The sequence below is a fragment of the Prosopis cineraria genome, unplaced genomic scaffold (genome assembly GCF_029017545.1).
Source record: "Prosopis cineraria cultivar Desert tree isolate PC_DT_omini unplaced genomic scaffold, ASM2901754v1 PC7, whole genome shotgun sequence".
Taxonomy (NCBI): domain Eukaryota; kingdom Viridiplantae; phylum Streptophyta; class Magnoliopsida; order Fabales; family Fabaceae; genus Prosopis; species Prosopis cineraria.
The window spans coordinates 27727477-27751124 of NW_026555338.1; the positions used below are offsets into that span (position 1 = coordinate 27727477).

At 33.1% G+C, this 23648-nt stretch overlaps 2 protein-coding genes across 7 annotated transcripts; both read right to left on the reverse strand.

Moving 5' to 3' along the window:
- Positions 1-1003: 1003 nt before the first annotated feature.
- Positions 1004-6898, reverse strand: LOC129315328 (putative disease resistance RPP13-like protein 1). Of its 5 annotated transcripts, none has more exons than XM_054958954.1 (3): positions 6412-6898; positions 3188-6165; positions 1004-1743 (listed from the first exon to the last, which is right to left on the reverse strand). In XM_054958954.1, exons 1-2 carry the CDS (start codon positions 6730-6732, stop codon positions 5149-5151), a joined length of 1338 nt encoding a protein of 445 aa, XP_054814929.1. In that variant the 5' UTR covers positions 6733-6898; the 3' UTR covers positions 1004-1743; positions 3188-5148. The 5 variants fall into 5 exon arrangements, with proteins under 5 accessions (XP_054814929.1, XP_054814925.1, XP_054814928.1 ...); XM_054958950.1 differs by lacking the exon at positions 6412-6898 and having other exon boundaries at positions 1004-1433; positions 1537-1743; positions 3188-5125; XM_054958953.1 differs by having other exon boundaries at positions 3188-6898.
- A 14298-nt stretch (positions 6899-21196) lies between these two features.
- Positions 21197-23624, reverse strand: LOC129315048 (putative disease resistance RPP13-like protein 1). Of its 2 annotated transcripts, XM_054958559.1 has the most exons (3): positions 23484-23624; positions 23065-23397; positions 21197-22549 (listed from the first exon to the last, which is right to left on the reverse strand). In XM_054958559.1, exons 2-3 carry the CDS (start codon positions 23383-23385, stop codon positions 22541-22543), a joined length of 330 nt encoding a protein of 109 aa, XP_054814534.1. In that variant the 5' UTR covers positions 23386-23397; positions 23484-23624; the 3' UTR covers positions 21197-22540. The 2 variants fall into 2 exon arrangements, with proteins under 2 accessions (XP_054814534.1, XP_054814533.1); XM_054958558.1 differs by having other exon boundaries at positions 21197-23397.
- Positions 23625-23648: the final 24 nt, after the last annotated feature.

Consider the following 23648-nt stretch of genomic DNA (forward strand, 5'->3'; position numbering starts at 1 on the left):
TATTTTTTATAATTTTAAATTGAAAAAAAATAGGGCCAAGGCTCTGAAGGCCGGCCCTTCAACCCTGAGGGCTAGAACCGGGCCTTGTAAAAGGAAACCCTGACATATAATCGGACTTATTAAGGCCAGCCCATTTAGACCCTGATTCTTTAAGGGCCGACTTTTTAAGGCCAAGCTGGCCCTAATTGACAGCTCTACTACGAGGTGACTCATTCTATATGGAGCTGGTAATTTTCATAAGTCATGGTTAACCAGGTTGGGTTCAATTGAAGTTGAGTCCATTCAGATCAAGCTTAAAATATTATACCATATAAAAAAAGACCCATATAGTTACGCCTGACCCAAATCTCTCGAGCTTTTGAGCTAATCTGAATACCCAAATTATTAAATATTATTTTACTTTACTTTTTATTTTTTATTTAATTTAATTTTTATTTTTTTAAAATTAATTTTTTCAATTTTTATATTGTTTTACTAATAATTAAAAATTAAATTTAAATATTCAGGTTAAACCTATTCAGGTTCGGACCTAACCTGAATTTCTTTGAATTTATTCTTATAACCTAAATAAGTTCGAAATAAAAAAAAATTTTTAAAATTTTCAAGCTCAACCCTCTAATTTTTTAAACTTATTTGAATTGATTCAAATTACTGTCTCTAATTCTATATATCTTCAAGCACCTTTTAGCTTTATTTAGGCATTATATTAGTGTACTGAAATTCTGGAAAATTTAATTTCTTCCTCTTTCTTACTACTTTCGCGAGCAGTCTACTCTGCGGCTGATTTCCTTCGTTGTAGTAGTTGTGGATCGCGAATGTTCCTGCTTGATAAGTTACTCTTCTATATGTCAAACAAAAATTCATTTGTGATAAGGAGACACAAATTAAATTAAATTAAATTGTGACCATCATAGTATAGAAAATGAATTAATATTAGCAGTGACATAATCAGAATAACAAGAAAGGATTCTCTTTGTGTATATCTATATATTTACAAAAGAGAAACGCAAAATAAATCTTTGCCAAAAGGTAAAAACAACTTGGAACAAGTCATGATGTTCAGAAGTTTGAATAATGAACTATACGACTAAACAACTCATCTATCGATGAACCAGCTGTTAGGCCTCTTTTAATAACCAACAACAATAAAAAAAGTTTATTGTCCATATTCATGTGAAATTTGACAGAATTTTATGTTGGTTGTTGAGTCCTAATACAACCTTCTTTCTTTATCTAGACTTGGGATTGGCTATAAAATATAGTCAGAGTTCACTTTAGCCTTTAACCAAAAAGGGGAAAAAGTCACTATGGATTGATAATAAACATAATCTTTGATCTATCCGTCGTCAATTAATGTGAATAAGAGACCTGGATTAGCATTCAACATTGCACGCCCTTGCAGGTGGAATTGACTGAACTTTTGTGAGCAACTTCTGTTATGGAAAGAAAAGACAAGAAAATTAGACTTAAATTGAGACTGGTCGAACCACGATCTGATCACAGCTCAATGAACTAGTACCATAACCAGTTTAATACCTAGTCCAGTTTTGACAACATTGATAACTACACTGCAGAAGCAAATAGAACCATTTCATTCTATCACTACTGCATTCCCCTCCTGCTTGGGTTTGTAGTATGTTAGACTACTCCCCATTAATATAGCACGTGAGCTGGGTTTAGAACATTCTGAGATAATAGGTTCAATATCCAGCGTGGACTTTAGTGCACTAACAGGACCTTTCCCTAACATCAATAAAAAAGACTAAAATCAAGTCACCAAAAAATCTCTTCTATGCCTCTCATCATCCGCTACCTCTTGAATTCAAGATGGGGTATGATCAAAGGTGCAAAAAGAAGCATCTTTATCTAAAGAAAGTCTGGAAAAACAAATCTGCCAACTGCTATATTCAAGAACGCTCACAGCTTTGGCCATAATCATACATCATACTTGCAGGGAAATAAGAGTGTTGGGACAATGCCAGAACATATTATGGATCTTTTCTAACAATTGACAATAATACTGTACGCCATTGAGTTTGCCACATTTCATACTGCAAATGGCTTCTTTGAAGGAGTTGACAACAAATTTTATGAAACTGGAAAGATTTGAAGGAGGCAACTTTCTAAGATAGCAAAGGAAGATAAGATTTCTTCTCACAAGTTTGAAAGTGGCTTATGTCCTCACCACTCCCAAGCCCCAAGAAGGAGAAGAAGAAAGGAGCAAAACTTCAATGCTAGATGGACACTGATAATTATGAACAATGAATTGGACGCTGACCACGAAAAATACAAAAGAGTTTTTCTTTCAATATGGTCTCCAACTAGGAATATATATTGGAGTATGAATAGAAATTTTATAACCCTAAAATGCATGTGTGAGCAATCAGATGGTGTTTCTGAAATTATTAAATATAAAAAATAAAAACAGCATCTTACTGTAAGCAAAGCATCAAGAAAGGGGTTTTTCATTATTATTGACTAATTCTAAGTGCAAAATGTTTACAATAGATGCAATTTGAAAATATTACGCAAACAATGTACTTAAACTGAGTAAATTCATAGATATAGGATGATATTTCATCATTATTTGTTGTTCATTATATATAGGAAAGAATAGTTCAGTTTTTACCTTGATTTCTTATGAAGCAACGTTTATATGTGGTTGAACTTCAGCTCTAATCACAAGTAGATATAAATACATAATCATCTTGTTAAAGGAAAACTGATAAAAGCTTAAGAGAAACTCTCTGTCGTCACATACGCATAAATGCAATCCAATTTAAAATAGTAACAGAAAAAAATGAACAAAATCGTTACTAGTTGTCTAGTTTCTGCTTGCCAAGGTGCTACTTCATAAAATTTTACAAGAGTTTTGGAAGGAAAAAGTTTATACTTCCATATATTGTCTCTGTACAGCAATCAAAACACACAGTGGACGGAAATTCAAGGTTATGTCAATAGAGGCAGTATCATTATATTTTACAGTATACGAATTTTTTTTTTTTAAAAAAAAAACTGCGTAAAGCAACCCCACCAAGCAACTGCGCCAAGTCTCCAACATTTAAAATATGATCCTCTTAGCAAATTTTCATGAACTGAAGGTGCCTTTTATTACAAACATGAGGAAAGAAAGATAAGACAAAGAAAACCAGACATACAAACAAGAGGTCCAGGAAAGAAAAAGTACCTTTGAAATCACAAGAACCAATGTTCAAGTATCTTTAAGAATCTCTATCTAATGAATGCACACATGAGGGATGTGAGAAAGTTCAGGCCACCCTTGTCCTTTCTCCTCTTGGAACTGCTCCTTAAGCAATGGACAATTGCCCCAAATTTCTAACCGCAAAAGCGACTTGGGTAGACCCTTCTCTAGCAAGCCTTGGAGACACAATAAGGGGCAATCCCAAACACACAAGGATTCAAGAAACTTGAGGTGGAGAAGACCCTTGTAATTTATTGATTTTAGATTTGAGCAATTTTTCATGGTGAGAGATGTGACATTAGGTGGGAGCAATGCTTCCTCTGGGAATGACTCCTCACTCTCTAACTCAACACTAAAAGTGATGTGTCGTAGAGAAAAAAGCTTGTGCAAGCCCCACCTCAAGCGGGAAGCAAAGAGTTTGGGGCAACGGATGATTGTAAGTTCAACAAGGCTTGGAGGCAAACCTTCTTGGGGAAGTGATTCTAGCTCTGGACAGTCCCACAATGTCAAAGAATGAAGATATGGAAAAATGATATGCATGTCATCAGGAAGTGACTTTAGATTACTCAACTTATCAAAGAACATGGAAGTAAGCTTGGAAGTTGAAAATCCAATCCCACTTATAGAGGGTGACACAAGTTCATCACAACTACTCAGGTACAGTTGTCCAAGAGATGGGTTATTGAGCAGAATATGGTTCAGGCAGGACTCATTAATTCTAATTGCGGACATGGACATGCTTGTCAAGCTGTTTGGCACATCGTGCAGTGAAATCTTACAATTGCTTAACATAAGCTGGTCCAAGGGAAAGGCGTTGGGAAGTGGAGCCTCAAGATTTTCACAGTTGCCAATATTTAGAATTTTCAGAGAAGGAAGAAATTGAGGCAAGGACTTTCTCAACTTGCGACAATTCCATATTTGAAGCTCTTGAAGACACGGGAAACTTTCACCTTCATAACATGTATTCCATTCTTCCCATTGTTTCATGTGTGAAAATGTTAAACATTCCAGGCATCTAAATGGAGCACCTGATGAACTATCCCCATAAAATTCAGGTCCAATCAGTTCTATTTCAACAAACTTGTAGATTTGGAGCTGCTTGAGACAGGGTAGCTGTCCGAGGGGTGGCAAACAAAAACAATAGTTACTTCCACTCAGCTGAAGAGACACTAAACAAGGTAAATAAGGAGCCTCGAACCAATTCGGAAATCTAGTTCCATTATAGAAATTAATAGTGAGCTTTTTCAGATTCTTGTTAGGTTGGAAAGACTCCAAGATGCACCTTTCGTGCTGTGAATCTTCATTGCTTTTACACCATTCCAACACTAATTCTTCCAAATATTTCTTCTCTTTCATATTGGCCTCCTTGGCATCTATAGGATCAATGACACTGTCTAGGATTAGAATAGATATTGTACCTCTTAGATAGCTTAACTTCCCAAACTCCTTCATATCAGATCCTCTATTTTTTCCCACGACAAAACAAGTTAATGTTCGAAGATGTTCTAGCTTTCCCATATGCTCAGGCATCTTTTGTATGCTGGTCCCACGCAAATCAAGATGACGCAAATTGATGAGCTTGTGCAAATCTGAAGGCAATTCAGTCAAGTGACAACAGTTGACTAATTTCAACGTTTGCAAATTAATCAGCAAACAGATTGAATTAGACAACTCTTTAATTGAAGTGAAAGAAATATCAAGATAACGTAGATGTTTTAAATTACTCAAATCATTCACAAGCTCTTTGACATTCTTGTACCCAGACAAAGATAACATTCGCAAATACTTGAGACAATCAAGTCTAGAAAAGAGATTACCCATCACATTACAACTGATAGGGTTATTGAGCTTAAGTGGCAGGAAGCTGCGTAAATGGTTACAATTGAAAATAGTACTGTCAACGTATTTGAGATCATTTGTGCTCAAGTATGAAAAGTAGCGAGTCTTCACTTTTGTGAAGAGTTGCTGTCCAGCAGAAAACAAAATTCTCCCATCACTGATTTTGCTAAATCATTCAAAAGGTCATGCATAATGAAGTATCGACCATTTCTTCTCCTTGATGGCTCAAAAAATGATCTTGACTCCAGATCATTGAAGAATTCATTGCCCACTTCCTCAATGCTTTGGTCTTTTCGCCAAGAATGCACTAAACCTTCTGCCATCCACAACTGGATTAAGAGATCCTTGTCTATCTCATAATCTTTTGGAAAGACAGAGCAAAAAGAAAAACAACATTTCAGATTTGAAGGTAGGTAATGGTAACTCAATCTTAAAGCTAGAATTATGTTGCTGTCATCCTCTGATAAATGCCATATATCACTCTCTAATATATTAGCCCATTCCTGACAAGATTGTCCTCTGTGCAACATGCTACCTAAAGTTTTTATTGCTAAAGGCAATCCTCCGCATTTCTTGACAATTTTTCTACCAATTGATACAAGATTTGAATCCATACCACTACGTTGGTCATTAAATGCATGCTTTGCAAATAATTTCCAAGAATCTTCTTCTGCTAAAGGTTTTAAATGATGTATATGCGCAGAGTGCATAACTGATGCTACCTTTTTATTGCGAGTTGTTACAAAAATTTTACTTCCTAGAGTTCCATAGTTGAAGGGAGCTTGCAAGATCTCCCAAGTTGTACGATTCTCATTCCAAACATCATCGAGAACAAGGAAAAGTTTCTTCCCCATCAATCTTTCCCTTAACTGAAGTTGAAGCAAATTCAAGTCATTGGACTCTTTAGTGGAACAAGCAACTGCTTCAAGAATTGCTTTTGTGACTTGAACAACATTGAATTCTTCTGAAACACACACCCAAGCTTTAAGTTGAAACAGATCCTCCATCCTGTTGTCATTGTACACAAGCTGCGCAAGGGTGGTCTTACCCACACCACCCATACCCACGATAGTAATTACTTGCATAGGCGGCTCGCTGCTACTCATTTTGCTTGACAAGAGAATCTGAAATAATGCCTCTTTATCAACATCTCTACCATACATGATAGATTCATCAATTAAAGATGTTGTTGGCAGTTTATTTAACAGCTTTCTACCCACACCTGTATCACCACCAGCACCAAAGCGTTCCTTCAATCCCAGCACATCTTTTTGCTTTGCTAGGAACTCTAGGTTTTGAAGCACTTGTATGATCCTTGATTCTATTTCATTGTTAAACGAATTAACAAAAGAGGTTAAAACTTCTCGTACCTTACTCGTGTTGGCTCGATATTCAGATTCCAGCTTTTGTCGCGATGCCTCAGTTGCAATCTCATCCAGGAGGTCCTCAGCAATAAAGACAGCATCTTTAAGCTCATCAAGCCACTGCTTCACATTGGGGTTTCTGTACTGACTTTCCTCCGCATCTTCAAGAACTTGGTTAATAGATATAAGGGTGATGTGAAGCCTTTTGAGCAAGCCCTCATTGAGTTTTCTGCCACGGAAGTAGTCAAGTATATCGCGAGAAGCCAATCTATCAAAAGCCACCTGAAGGGTTGCAGAGAGAAATGCTCCACCAACTAGCTCTGCCATGAGTTTCTGAGTGAAAGGAAGAGGAATTCAGCTGAAACGAAGAAGTGAACCCAATTGAATGCTCGAGAAAATTTGGGTAAGGACGGAAGTGAAACTTCTAGGCGATCGACGATGAAAGATTTAAGTTGCTGCTTCCACGCCTTGACTTTGAAATTGTGTTCTCAAATGTTCAATAACGTCAACCAACCGCATTGTGGAATTCGAGATCACGGATAAATTAATTCAATTCTTGTTTTTTGTTTTGAACACAAATCAATTCAATTCTTTTAACTAACTGAACTAAGCACGCCTATGTAGAGTTCAAGTCCTAAAATTATTGTTTATTAGTGATAAAAGCTCGCACATGAAAAAAATCCCAACTCCACTCAACCCATAAATAAAAGAGTGGAATTGGCTCTGAATATTCTATTTTATTTTTATTTCTTTTCATTTAAAAAGCAAGAACAATCAATCCAGCTTTTTTGTTTTTGTTTTTTGAAGAAGACAAACTTCAAATTAAAGAATAAAACGATTACGAACAAAAGCCATTAATTTTAACAAAAAAATTAAAGCCATTAATTTTAGCAAAAAAAATTAAAGGCCAACAACGATGAAGACCCAACATTAAACAAAAGCGAAGTGAAAAGCACGACAGCCAAAAATAAAGGAACAAAAAAAACTGACTGACCAGACACGGACAAGTAACCAGCTTGAAAAGCCAGTTGACCACCAACATCAAAAGGTGCAAGTTTTCGCCAGAAACTGCATGCTGCTGAAGTGGTTGTTGGCTCGCGCGTAGAGCAATGCCAACCACCTCAAAAAGCCAGTTGGAATAACAAATAAAACCAGCGAGCAAATTGCTGGGTTGATTCTTTGTCAACTCCAATTGAGATCTCCCATAGGATTTGACATACCATAGCTTAAAGGAAGCCATGGCGAAGGTGAGAACTCATCAGCCAGACAATGATGTTGAAAAACCGAGGCAGAGACAAGAACACAGACACCTAGAAAACCAAACCGAATAAAGCTAAAAAAAACAAACCAAGCAGCTCACTAAAATGGACCACCATGCAGCTGCCAAACAAGAAGGTCCTTAACAAGAATCATGGATCAGCACGAGGTTTTTTGGACAAAACCCCGTGAAAACTGTCTTGATTTGCAACCTCTGTACCCGCACCAAGAAACAGAGCCCATGACGCACATAAGAGGCAGAAATTGTTGTAGAAGTTGCAACAAAACTCAGATTAGCAACGTCTAGTTGTGTTGAAGGAAGAACAGATGTTGGCGCAGAAGGCCCATCCTGATGACTTGCTCTAAGATGAGACAGCATCCGACGGAAGCAGATAAAGAGCCAAGTCGATTTTCTTATGTGAAAGTAATTTGGGAAGTATGCGGGCCACAGGTTGATCAATTAAAATCCAAATGCATAGGACGTACGTGGCAATGAAAGAAGGCAGAAAAAGAACAAGCTGTTCAAGAATTATTAATGGTTGATCCTTTAATTAACAGATGTCTGAGTGGAAAATTGTAGCCCTGGGAAACGCCAGATGAGTGAAATCTCATGGTAAATCTGCCCTTCTTGGTGAGATGCCATCGACTTTGAGAGAAAATATCAAAGAAAGGTACAATCTGGTTGCCAATATAAGCTGCTGTATTTTTGGAAAAATATTCCAAAGGCAAACCATAAACACGAACCCAAATGTGAAATATTGAAACCTGACTGTTGAAATGGGTTGAGACTCTTCCAAAACAGAAACAGACAACGCATAACCTTCTAAGTATCAGGTACCATGACGAAGGATGAAAGAGGCATCCAAAGCAACAAAACTAAGGTATAGAACAAGGTATGAAAGTTGTTGTTGAATTACTCGGACTTGACCGCGCAACTTCCAGTAAAAGTTAATAAGAGCTTGAAGCTTAGAGGCATGGAGGATTCTATGATCATGTACGTACAGAAAAAGATAATGGTTGCCGCAGAAATCTAGCTCAGAGTTGATACACCTCGGTAAAGTCATCCTGGAAGAAAAATATCTCCACAAAACAAACACGCCAAACCCATGAGAAGATTATCAAACTAAGAAGAACAAGAAAGAGTACGAGCAAATGGCAAGAAAAAGCGGAAAAATGTTTCTCAGCACCTCACCGATGATTCCCGAACAATCAATCCAGCTAAATATCAATGTTAAGTTAATCAATGATGAATTTAAGAATATAAAATTTGTACAAATATATAATCATTGTTCACTTTACTTTTATTAGAATTATAGCGTGGTGAGTAGTGACTTAATAAATGCTCTTTTCTCTCCGCTTTCTTTTTGTTCTTTTTTTTTAAATCAAGTTTATAGTTTTGTATGATTGTATCTATTGATAAGATTAAACAATTTTTTATTTATGTTTTTTGTCCAACGTATATTTATTTTAAAACTATATAAAATTTTTAAATATATTTTTTATTATTTAATTTACAGGTATTCTCCTATTAGATATAATTCTGTTCAAAGCATGATCAAGCACTAAACATGACACTTCTCTCAGTGAGAACTCAAACCATGGTTTGCCACATTATGAGAGATTAGTTTCTTCGGCTAAACTCAACCCCGATGGTATATTTTTTGAATATATACACAAATTGCTCTTATAAAAAGATATCTTATACTTTTGAGTCTAATTAAGTCATGGATGATGATTTTTTTTTTTTCAAACGAATTCATAACATATTCTCAATTTTAAAAGTACATATTCAAATTGAAGAATGATAGATAAATCTTTTTAAAATAAAAAAATAATAATTTCATCTCACGAAATGTGATAATGACAGTAAGATCTCAAGATACTTCTTTAAAATTAAATTTCTCTATAAAATTACTTTAATACTCAACTACAATTAATTTTAAATGGTTCATAGGTTTGATATAAGTATTCAATTCCATCAATAATTAAAATGATTTAAAAAAATTTTAACTTTCTATCAGCAATTTTTTTTAATGAACAAAGTCTAAATAATTTTATAAGATTTATAAATTTGATATAAGTATTTATAGATTTAATTTCACCAATGACTAATTGAGTGTTTGGATAAGCCAATAATTGACTTTTTTAGGCCAAATAATTGATTTCACTGAAAATTACCCAAACAATCAAATTTGCTCATAATCAATTATTTGACCCAAAATCAATTTTTGGCTTAAGTTGGGGGGAGCAACTTTTGAATGAGTTTGATATTATAATATAACACCAAGACCCCATCACATGACACGTTAAGCTTATTTATTATGTGAATTGTGTTTTAAAATTAGTATTTCTCGAGAACTTTTTACAAAAAACACTGATAATATTACCCAAATATTCAAAAAAGTCGATAATTGATTATTGAGCCAGAATCATGTTTTGAAATAAGTTTTGAAAGATTGCTTATAGATTTAATTTTACAATTAAATAATATATTCTACTTCTTAAATAAATTTTAACAAATTTATTGAATATAACTTTATTAATAATTTAATTTTAAAAAACAATATCCTTTATAGTAATTTGTACAACTAAAATCAATATCAGAAAAATAATATCTAAATAGATTGTGTTATAACATAATCAATTATAAATAAAATCAATCATATTAATCAATTATACCAAATTAAAATTCAAACGAGCCTTAAAATGATTTAAAAAATTACATCTTTTCAGATTGCAAAAGGGTACCAAAGTAATTTCACACATAAATTTCAAAGAGATTTATTAGTACCTCACTACCCTTGTCACATTTCGAGAGGTCAAATTATTATTATTCTTATTTTCCTGTTCAAATTTAAAATAAATTTGAGCTTGAGATTTTAAATTGCACTATATACTATACGTCTTAAAAGTTGAATAATGCGTCTGATTAGATTTTGAATTTTATATTGATATGAATGAAATTTCAATTAGAAAATTAAATCAAAATATTGTGCAATTTTTCATTTAAAAAATTTACACATACATTTTTGAGAAATAGAAACCTGTATACAATAGCGATAAATTTTGAAAAAATTGATAGTACAACTTCATTCTTTTTATTTCTACGCTCCAATGAAATAAATCACGCATTCCTGCAAGGGTCCGTTTAAATTCACTTGATTGATTCTTTGAAATTAAATTCTTAATTTACACTTCACAATGCATTTGACGGTTTGTGATTTGGAAAAATAAAATAGTTACACTTTTAATAAGAAAACGACATTGTCCACTTAATTACATTGTAAAGGAAAGAGAATGATACTTACCAAATTTTATTAACCTACCCTCACTTATGGCGGAGAAATATCATAGTCATATTAAAAATTAAAAAAGTACAAAACAAAATGAAAATGTATAAACTATGACACAGGATCTTTATACCTAAACATGACCTTATGACCATGAAACACAATTCAAATTTATAATGTTTTTAATCTTACAGCGATATAAAAGAATGAATATGTGATTAGAATATGTAAGGAGATTAGACATTAATGAATTTCATCATGAACTTGTTGATTCATTCTCAAAATTATAGTGTGTCTAATATTTATACTTAAGAAGAGACAAATAGATTTTGAACAGTAGGTACTTGAAATGAAAATTTTTTGTGGTTTAGATACTCTCAAGAAGATCAGATAAATGCTGAAACACCAAGTGAGATAAGCTCTCATTTAAAGAGCAAGTTGTGAAGATAACATATTCATTGCATGTGATATGTTAGAATGTGTGAGAGTATAAAAGAATCAATTTTAGATGATATTGTTTTCTATGCTTCTCAATCTCATAGCAGCTGAAAATATTTAAGGCAACTTACCATACAGCTATGGTCCCTGCAGCATTAGGTACACTTCATATAGCATGACAATTTGTAGTTTGGAGAAATGGAATATGCTTTGAATAAGAACATTCCATTCTCCATCATAATTGTTTTGGTAAAGAAAAGAGGACGCTACCTCCGAATTTTATTAACAAACCCTCACTTATGGCGGAGGAATACCGTGGTTACACTAGAGATTAAAAAAAAAATACAAAATAAAAGGAAATGTATCAAATATGACTTAAGACTCTTGCAATCTAACCTATGACCTTATGAACATGAAACACAATTCAAATTTATAATATTTTTAGTCTTACAAAATATTATAAAAGCAAAAACCAGCAGTAGAACAGAAAGAAACACATACTAACATCTTTTTTACCTCCTCATAACAGGGAGGGAGACTCATCATATGTTTCTTCATGCACTTTACCTTTTGACTATTGACATTAGTGTATTGAAATATCTGAAAATTTCATATCTTCCTCCTCTCTTTCTCACTGCTTCGCTAAGTAATAATGCTCATCAGCTGACTTCTTTTCCTGTAGTAGTCATGGATTGCAAAGGTTTCCGCTTGAAAAGTTATTAGTCTATATGCCAAACAAAAATTAGGGTTGTGAGAAAGAGAAACAAATCTTAGGCCAATGACAGATATGAAAGGAGAATGTTTCCTCACCAAATTTTTCTTCTTCATTTAATTATTTCAATTTACACTCCTAATTCATTCTTTCATTCATTCCTCTAAGATGTTTTCTTCTTCAAGCTCGTTGAAATCTACAAGCTGTCTAGCAAAATGAAAGGGGTAAGCCCCACGATGATTCATTGTTGAACACAAAGTGATATATGTTATCTGAATATATAAGTAAAAATAATAATGTATTTGATTGTGCTTTTTTCAGAACATGTATGGAAGGATGCATTTCGTTGCGAGACCGAGAAAACAGTGAATGATATTTATCTTGTTCCTTCCTATGAAGGAACATGTATATAATCTAATATTGATGGCAACATATAAAAGCCACATTTAAGTGGTTAGGCAGTGCAAAAACAAAACAGGGGATGAAATTCTGTCCTATGAATCTAAACCACGATAGCTTCAATATGTAACTAAAGATTGATCATTAGCATCTTCAACATTTAAATGAGTCCTTTTATGTAATGTGTCAAAAAAGTACTGTTTGTTTGTTCATATATAAATGTAGCAGACGATATAACCAGCAAAAAAAAATAAATAAATAAATAAAAGATAAACAAATTAATTAGGTCTTTTATTGTTATAGAACGAGGATGCACAGACAATTAATGAACATATAGGTTTAATTAGGTGCAGAGGAAAATTCCTTCGCAAAAATTAAAACCAGTGTTTATGTGTTTCAATATGTGACCAAAATGAACTTTACAGTCTTAAGAACCAGTGCTGATGTGCCTTCACCAACAAATATTGAATTTTGAAAAATCTAGTCTAATTAACACCCCCAAGATAAATAATGGAAAAACTTGGTTTGTGTTCACAATCACAGTATGTTGATATATAAGCAGAATTAGGTGTGCTGTGAGGGGGGACATAACTTCATCTTTTCATATATTTATATGGGCCTTAAAATATTTAGCCTCATCAAAAACAGCAACCCCCTCCCTCATCCAGAAAAAGAGAAAAGAAGTCTAATATATCTAGATGCAATATACATACACTTTTGTAATATTATCTCTTATTTTATTTATAACATAAAAAATTATTTTTATTTTATTTATAAGTCATGTCATTAAATTTTTATCTTATTTTTTATTGAATTAAAAACTAATATTAATATGATATAAATATAAATTAATTCTAACATTGATGATGATAGATAAATAAAAAATAAGAAATTAAATATAAACTCTATTTAAATAAGATGTGAATATAAACTAATTCTAACATTGATAATGATAGAGAAATAAAAAATAAGAAATTAAATATATACTCTATTTGAAAAATGAAATTATTAAAAAAATGACATAAAATTTTATTTGATTGAATTTATGTAATTTTATTGGATCAAATATGAATGATGTGGTGCACTGTGTTCATACAAGAATTCCTCAACTAGTTTAACTATGTTTAACATATGCTCCTTTTGTTCAAAAATATGAGTTATTTTTTTGAGAAGTTGGATGTTCAAAAATGTAAGGCATTTTTAGGTTTTTGAAGGCTAATCGTTGCCTTCTTTTTAAAAGTATTTCTATTGATAGCAACTTTATATTTATTATAGGATATTTAATAGGGATAAATAGAGATAGGGTTAGTTTAAAAATAAATAACTACTTTATTAGGGGGTGAGATTCGGTTAAAAATGCCTTCTATTTTTGAATAGAATAAGTACTTTTAATGTTTGTATATTGGTTTATAATTTTATAAAATTTAAAGATCACTTATATTTTTTTAGATCATCACTTTATAATAACATATGAAAATTAATTGAAAATATAGACACTCACACACACACACATATTCTGTATAAAATTTTTCTTGGAAATAATTTATTAGATATATGGTGACATTTTGTATTTTAAAATACTATTATACATAATTGAATGATATTTTTAAGTTATAAATTATTTTTAAGAAATTAATTATAAAGAATATAATAAAATTAAATTTACAATATGTGTGTACATTTTTTTTTTGAACCCCCCCTCCCAAAAAAAAATTCTAAGGCTAGTTCCGCCCCACTTAAGAAAACAAATACTGAAACCTTGTGCCCTAGGTTAAGTGAGACATGTTCTCATCCGAACGCCAAATGAAGATAATTGATATATTTGCATTGTAAGTAAACTAAAATACGGACATGTATATGGAAGAAAAATCATTTTACCGTGTGTCCAATTAAAAACAACATTTACGGATGTATATTTACAGGAACATGTGAATTGGAATTGAGCCAGAACAACCTTACTTTAATATGATTAAATTCTTGATGAACTAACACACGTACTTGCTTACCCATAGAATTAACATAATCTACTTAAAAAAGACACATAAAATGTTTAAGCATCAGGAAATTAAAGTAACGCACAACAAAATTTTGAGAAGAATCAATTACCAATACAACAGAACAGCTTCCTATTTCTGTTTAAAATACCTTGAAGCCTTCAAGAAATGTTCCCAAGAGACGAGATGTCTTTGCAAATTATTGGTTATTTATACTTAATTGTGAGGAAAAATTGAATGGGACTTTTTGACATAAAATGAGGGGAGTATGATGAATTCTAAACATATAGATCAATTGCACAGGAAACAGCTTCAGCAACATGTGAAGTTATGAGCTAGTTCTCATGAGCCTCTGCTATCAAAAAATGCTTGATTGAAAAGGGTAGCAAGTTTCTGTAGCTGATTTGCTGTCAAGTGTTGCGGGCAAAAAATAAAGATAAGTGAGAAGCTGCTGAGTGATTAGATGAAGACAGAAAATTAAAATTACCAGATGCAAAAAATACGTGGATGTAATTTACATAACATACCTTTAAACAGAGAATCACATATGTGTTGCTATATCCACATATCGATGTGAGAGATGTAAGAAATTTTGGGCCAATCTGGTCCTTCAAACCACTTCCTAAGTAATGGACAACCATAACTAATACATAAATGGGAAAGGGATCAGGGTAAACCTTGCTCTGGCATGTCTTAGAAGCTTAAACTTGGGCAGTCACAAAACTCCAAGGATGTGAGAGAATGGGGGCAGAGAAGGCCCCTGTAATTTATTGTATTTAATTTTGAGAATCCACAGAATGAAAGAGAGTGGAGATTGGGTGGCAGCAATCCTTCCTCTGGGAAGGATTCCACATCTTCAAAGTCATCACCAACTTCAAGTTTTTGCAAAGATAACAGCTCATGCAAACCCCAATCCTTGCGAGAAGCAATCACTTTTGGGCAATTTATAATTACAAGACGATGCAGATGTGAAAGCAAACCTCCTTATAAAAATGATTCCATCTCTAGACAATGTACTAAAGTTAGGTCATGAAGACGTGGGAGCATTTCTTTGGAGCTCTATATCGGCATGTGCTTCATAGAAATCTTCTTACACCATGTCAAAGCTATCTCTTTGAGGACAGGGGACTTAGGTAGTGAAGTCTCCAAATTTAGGCACCATTTAATCCCTAGTTTTTTTAAAGAAGGAATGTCTGAAGGTAGGGACATTATCAATCTTGGACAATGCCCTACATAAAGTTCTTTAAGGCATGAGAAACTATCACCCTCATAACAAATGTCCCATTCTTCCCATCCTTTCATCTCTTCAAAACGTAAATATGTAAGTGATTGAAATGAAGCACTTGAGGAGGCATTCCATAAAACTCTTGGCATCACCTTTATTCCATCAAATCCCTCAATATCGAATCTCTTGAGGAAAGGTAGTTGCCTTAGCATTAGCAAGGTCACACAGTTTGTACAAAACCTCAAATATAAAGACATTAAATTGAGTAAATAAAGATCAACAAGCCAATTCAAAAATTGAGTACCCCTACAGTTTCCAACAATGAGCTCTTTTAAGCTACAATTTAGCTCCAACACCTCTATAAAAATCTTCTTACACCCTGTTAAAATTATCTTTTTGAGGATAGGGGATTAGGAAGTGAAGTCTCCAGATTTTGGCACCCTTGAATTTCTAGCTTTTTTAAAGAAGGAAGGTGCTGAGGTAGGGACATTATCAATCTTGGGTATTCAAATATGTAAAGTTCTTCAAGGCATGGGAAACTGGCACCCTCATGACTTATGTTCCATTCTTCCCATTCTGTCATCCATTTAAAACTCAAACATGTAAGGGATCGAAATGGAGCACTTGAGGAGGAATTCCCATAAAAGTCTTAGCCGATCACCTTTATTCCATCAAATATGTATACCTTGAGACTCTTGAGGAGAGGTAGTTGCCCTAGCATTGGCAAGCTTACACAATTTTTACAACCTCTCAAACATAAAGACACTAAATTGGGTAAACGAGGATCAACAAGCCAGTTTGTGAATCGAGTACACCTATAGTATGTAATAGTAAGCTCTTTAAGCTATAATTTGGTTGGATTTGGCTCCAACGCCTCTAATACTTGCTCTTGTTTTTGTGACATCTCACAGTTTACCACTTGTCCCCAATTTAAAATCAATTTATCCAAAAAATGTTACTCTTTCAGTAATTTAGCCTCCCTCATAGTGTTAAGATCAACTAGGTTCTCAAGATTTAAAATGGTCAGTGTGCCCCTTAAATAGTTCAAACCTCCTATATCATTTAAATGAGAACCTTTATGTTCTTCCAAAACAAAATAAGTCATTGTTCGAAGATGCTTCAACTTTCCTATATATTTGGACATCTCTATTATGCCATTATTTTCTAGGTCAAGATGACGTAAGTTGATCAATTTGTGAAATTTTGGTGACAACTTTTTCAACATTTCACAATCGTTCAATTTCAATGTTTGAAAATTGATCATCGAGCATATTGAATTTGGCAACCTTTTAATTATAGACCTTGAAAGATTTAGATAGCGAAAATGCTTTAAATTGTTGATATCATTATTTAGTTTTTCTACCTCCCAGCTTCTTGTCAAAGATAATGAACGCAAAAACTTAAGAAGAACAAATCTAGAAAGCATATTACCTTCTATTCCATAAGGGTTAAAGCTAAGAAAGCTGTGTGGTTCTTGACACGAGAAATTATCTTTAAAATTCTCTATCACTATTATATCATCCTTAGCTGCCCAAGAAAGATAACAAGTTTTTGATGGAATTTCATGTGCCCGATCACCTTTTACTTGTAAAGAGAACTCTCCCATCACAGATTTTGCCAAGTCATTCAGAAGTTCATGTATAATGAAGTAATTACCACCTTCTTTTGATCGTTCCAAAAATGATTTTGACTCTAAAGAATTGAAACTTTCATTCCCTACTTTTTCTATGCTTTCTCTTGTTTCATTACTAGAATGCAACAAGCCTTCTGCCATCCATAAGTTGACAAGGACATTCTTGTCTATGCTATAATCTTTAGAAAAGATAGAACAATAAGAAAAACAATGTTTTGATTTGATGGTGGCTAATGATAGCTCAATCTTGAAGATAGGATTATGTTGCTATCATCTTTTGACAAACTCCAAATGTCACTCTTCAAAATCTTCTCCCAATCTTTAGGAGATTTGGCACATAACAAGCATCTCAATGATTTTATTGCTAGAGGCAATCCTCCACACTTCTTGATAATTTCTACACCAACTTGATCTACAACATGATGTTGATGTTGGTCATTAAATGTATATTTTGTAAATAACTTCATACAATCATCATGTTGTAATGTCTTCAAATCACATATTTGGGTATAGTGCATGACTTCAGCTACCTTTTTGTTACGCGTTGTTACAATAATGTTACTCCTTTCAGCAACATCTTTAGAAGGAGTTTGGAAGACCTCCTAAACATGATTATTCTCATTCTAGACATCATCAAGAATGAGAAAAAATTTCTTGCCCATCAATTTCTCTTTTAATTTACATTGAAGATCATGAAAAGTATCTAAAGGGTTAACTGGTAGACAATCAAGTTCCTTGAGAATTGTTTTGGTAGCTTGAATGTGATCAAAATTTTCAGAAATACACACCCAAGCTGTACGCTAAAAATGGTTTTTGATATTTTTGTCATCATAGACCAGTTGTGCAAAGGTTGTCTTTCCCAACCCACCTAAACCCACAATAACTATCAGGTCAAATGGATTCCCACTCTTGTTGTGTGACAATAAATGATTGTTTATCTTCTCTCTATCAGCATCTGTCCTATATATATTGGATTCATCTATTAAAGACGTTGTTGGCAATCTCTAGAAGCCTTTCTTGCTCGCTTCAAGAGGAGTGCCAGCAGGAGGGCCTTGCCTCAATCCAAGTATCTCATTTTGTTTTATGAGATACTCTAGATTCTCAAGCACTTACTTCATCCTTGACTTTATGTTCTTTTTGTTGGCACCAACGAGTAACACTATAGTTTGAATCATCCTCGAAGACACTGTCCTTAAAAGTTATTTTCTCACACTAGTTAATCGAGTGGCGGCTCCCTAGGATTAAATAAACTTATCTTATAAAAATAAACAAGGACATAGAATAACAAAGACTAGCAAAATAATACTCAGGCAGCACAACATAGTATAGAGGTGGAGGAAAGAATTGGCTTGAAAACTGAAGAGCCTGGCACTGGACTTACAACACTCCTTGGTATTTATAGACAAGATTAGATAACCTTTAGACAGTCTGAAAGCATGATTTAATTTCTAGTTTCATGAACATTATGGCTCATTAACTAATTCATTCTAGCGATTTCTAAACGTTGCATTTGAAAACAATTAAAGAAATTAATTTTCAATTTTAATAGCCTTAAATAGTGTTTAATATTATTCATAAAAATATTTATTCCTTTTGAAATACCAATATATATTTTTTAAAATATCCAACAATCCTCCACATGTTTCAAAAGGAAAAAAACTTTGAAAAGCTATTTTATACAAATAATTTTGTAACTTTGCAAAATAGTTTCCAAATTCTGAAAGAAAAAAAAATAAAACCAATGCCTCTTTAACTCAGGGAAAATTAGTTGTTTTTAACTGTGACTACCCTCTTTCAGCCTATCATATGTGCGTGAGTCGACTTCTCCTCCATGCCCATTTCTAGCCCACTTTCATTCCTTTATACACTAAGAGTTTTACTCATGTGGGTAATATGAGACTTCTCTTTTTGACACACTCACACAATCAGCCATATGTGTCAAAAGGATCTTTATCATCTAAGTTATTAACATGAAAGATAATCACTTTGAATCTGATGTCTTTTAACTTAAATCAAACCTAGATTAATAAAACTTAGCACACAGAAAAGTTGATATAACTTTGTTATTGAACCAACAGATCTTGAGTGTATACTAGAGGTCTTATTAACTGGATTATACCCCCACAGTCTCTGCTATTAACGATGGTTTTGCACGTTATTGATCATGTGCACACTTGGATTTAATAAATGCTCTAAAATTTTGCCACGATCTTATAGGAGTGGCCCTACTCCATATTTATATAGGTGTTTTTATCAAATATATCTGCAATGAATACACCATCCATAAGGACTATGAAAAATATTAACAGCTTTTGCTCAACTTCTAATCAATGCATTCTAGCACTTTCTCCAGCAATAAGAAAGGACCAAAAGTTTGGTGCTAGCAGAACTAATAAGTAACTTGTTCTTACCCATTAAACCTTCTTCATAGGATCTCCAATCATAAAGGTTTAGGTTGTCATCACTGTTAATTTCAAATAGACTTAAGTCCTATTCCCTTTGACATTTTAATAATTAAAATCATCCTTAGGGGCTAGTTAACGGATCCGTCAGATTTACATCTGATCTCACATAATTAACTGAGATAACTCTCTCTTTTAGCATACTTAATTGTATCTTAAACGATATCTATATATGCCATTGTTCTCTTTACAATAACTATTGCCATTTAGCAATCACAAATTATTGACATGGCTTGTGTCGGTTTTACTCATAATAGAATATTCACTAAGAAGTTTCTCAATACTCATCCTCATTATTAGCCAACTTCAAAGTAATAAACTCTAGCTCATAAAATATTTTATTTGGCTACTAATAAATTTTTTCTCATCTAAATATAAAATTAAATTAACATCATTGTATTATTTTAAGACAATAGAAATCCATTATTCATGATACCAATATTTATGGTATCCCTCAAATGAATTGACTCATCCTCTTATGAGACTATTTGATATGCTCAATCTCCATACAACATAACTATATCATGAGATTAATATTAATCAATGTAGTAAACTCTCTAAAGTTGTTAGTGCACAAATAGATTGAGCAATAAAGTCATTCCATTTTCATTTTTTTTAAAATATGTTAGCATCATGGGAATGCTCATTGACAAGTGTCAGTTTTATATCAAAATAATTGCTAAGACGATTTCCCACAACTTAGCCTCCAATTTTAGGTAATGCACTCTAACTCTACTATGATCCCATCATCATACTTGTTTTCATCACTATTAAAGGTGGATTATCTTTAGTGGATTTCTCACTTGAATTTATAATTCAATTAATATATGTGTATTTATACAATAGGAATCCACTGTACACATCTTTTGAATATTTTATTTATCTCATGAGACCATAATACATAAACAAACCATTATTCACAACAGTAAATATTTGTGTCAAGATAATTAAATAGGGCATGCACTTATTTCGAAATACATTTATCTACCAGACAAATGATTAAAATTGTGCCACTATCACGATGTTTTTTTTGTAAGCCACATAATTTCATAATTAACAAACTTTGCCTTCATGCAAATAATAGCCTCCTTTTAATTACTTTTTGTCTCTAAATCACAACACAAAATAATATCTTTGCATTTATAAAATAAGACTAATATTTTGGCACAACACATTTTTCAGTAAAGCAAACTCATTTTTTGCAAGACACTTGTCCACACCCCCCACTTTCAAATATTTCAATGACATGAAAAATATTTTCAATAATTCTAATTAAATTAGAATCTCACCATATAATCTCTTCCCATTTTAATTAAATTAGAATTTCTTATAATTTTAAATTTACTACAAACATATCAACACATGCACAAACAGTCTAGTATAAAATAAGGTGTGCAAAGCTTTTTCATACTTTGAATAAAACTTTAACACCATGTTAAGTTCTTCACTCATTTTTCCTACGCAAATAAATTCAATTGTGATTAATTTCAGTCATGACACCCATAATCATAAAATATCACAAACCAATATGCGTTTTTGAGAAAAAAAAATTCAACACCTTTAATGACATTTATTTATTTATAAAACCAATAAGAAGAAATGAATGATGGCCAGACCTTGTATTACTACTGCTTTAATGTCTTGAAAAGACAGTTGTTATCTCCACTTATCTTCCACCTCTCATTCATAAAGTTCCTGCTTAATATATATTATAAAACCAAATGCGTAATAGAGAAATAGCTTCAATGCCTTTTTATGATGATCTACAATTCACATATCATTATTCTTCCACGAGTAATAGACACAACATTATTCTACTATCAAATTCTTTTAAGGCACCACATGACTTTGCTACTAATACAAATCAATGGTTTATTGTGCTTCAAAAATATCATAGGGTTTTATTCAATATTAGATGTACCTATAAAAATAGGTCTCAAGTTGTCTCAATGTTACAGCGATTCGAGTATCTCAACTGCCATCAGTGTTCCCCAGGTTAACACTTTTCATCTAAAAGGAAGCATTTTTAAGGTCTTAGGTAAGTTCAGATAGAGGGATATATTGGACACTCTTTGGTATTCATTAATCATAACCATACTAACCCACTTCAAGAGTGTGCTCTTATCTGAACACTTCGTCTCATAACAAATCTCATACCCCCATCATCGGACCTAGAGCCTAATTTGCACCTTCATTAGTTACACAAACACAATTATGCAGACATAAATACATGAATGGCTAAAAAGCCTAATATCACTCAATATTGCAATAAAGCCTATTTAAAGGTATTGACCAAATAACAGTTTTAAATTTGGATATTTCCTTGTGAAACCCGTGGGAAATCTTTATTGCAATAAATAAATGATGACAATGGTTGGTCAATTCAAAATAAAGTACCATTATTGGTTTTGATAATGCTTCATTACAAATCAGTTATTTGTCAAATTCTTAACACATACCTGAAACAAAACCACAACAAATAGCAATCCGTCCATACTATATCATATACACGTCCTTTAATCGATCACTTCAACCCCAAAATCCATTAATATCTTGAGTAAAATTATAGATATTCTTAGATGCGTACCTGTGACAGAAAGCCTAGCCGTGTGAATGACAGACATCTCTTCATTATTGGCACCAGGCTAGATAGGCATGCATTATTGGTGTTCATGTTCATTATTCACCATTGTCCATTTAACATACTGGAAAATAGCTCTTGAGATTATTGGCACTAGTGAATAAAATTATAGTTTGAGTTATGCCAAAAAACATTATCCTTAAGAGCTATTCCGCCATACCAATTGATTGAGCGGCAGCTCCCCAAAATTAAAAAGCTTATCTTGTAAAAATAAACAAGGACACAAAATAACAAAGACCAGCAGAATAATACTCAGGCCGCACAACATAGTATAGAGGTCGAGGAAAGAATTGTCTCGAAAACTGAAGAGCATGGCATTGGACTTACAACACTCCTTGGTATTTATAGACAAGATTAGACCACCTTTGAACAGTCTGAAAGCATGATTTAATTACTAGTTTCATAAACATTATGGCTCATTACACTAATTCATTTTAGCGGTCTCTAAACGTTGCATTTGAAGACAATTAGAGAAATCAATTTTCAATTTTAATAGCCTTAAATAATGTTTAATATTATTCATAAAAATATTTATTCCTTTTGAAATACCAATATAAACACTTTTCGAACAGCCTTTGATTAACGATAGTAGTAAAGCAACCTTGTACCTTGCCAGTCAGAGTCTGCGATTCAGCATCCAGTTTCTGTCGCAATGCCTCAGTAGTAATCTCATCGATCAAGTCTTCAGCCTTGAAGACTTCATCCTTGAGCTCGGCAAGCCACTGCTTCACGTTAGGATTTCGATACTGCCTTTCCTCTGCATCTTCAATAACCTGATTCACAGGCAGAAGAATGATGCGCAGCTTTTTCAGCAAGCCATCCTCGAGCTTCCTGCCATGGAAGAAGTCAAGAACTTCACGAGAAGCCAATTTCTGGAAGGCCACCTGAAGGGAAGAGGACAGAAACGCTCCAGCCACCAACTCAGCCATTGTTTCCTGTGTCTGTTAAGAGTAAAGAAGAAAACTTAAGAAAAATGGAAGAGAGACGTTGTGGACGAAGAATGAACAAATCAAAGCTAGACTCTCACTTGGTTGGTTGGTTATCTGCAGTCACTGTGAAATGGAAATCTGAGTTGCAGTTATGAGACACAACAGTTACGTTGGAGAGATGAAATGTGTTTCAATTATGCTCAAGTCTCCAAAATTTAACGTTGATTTCCTTGTTGAGGAATGTCCATAATTCCTTACTCAAG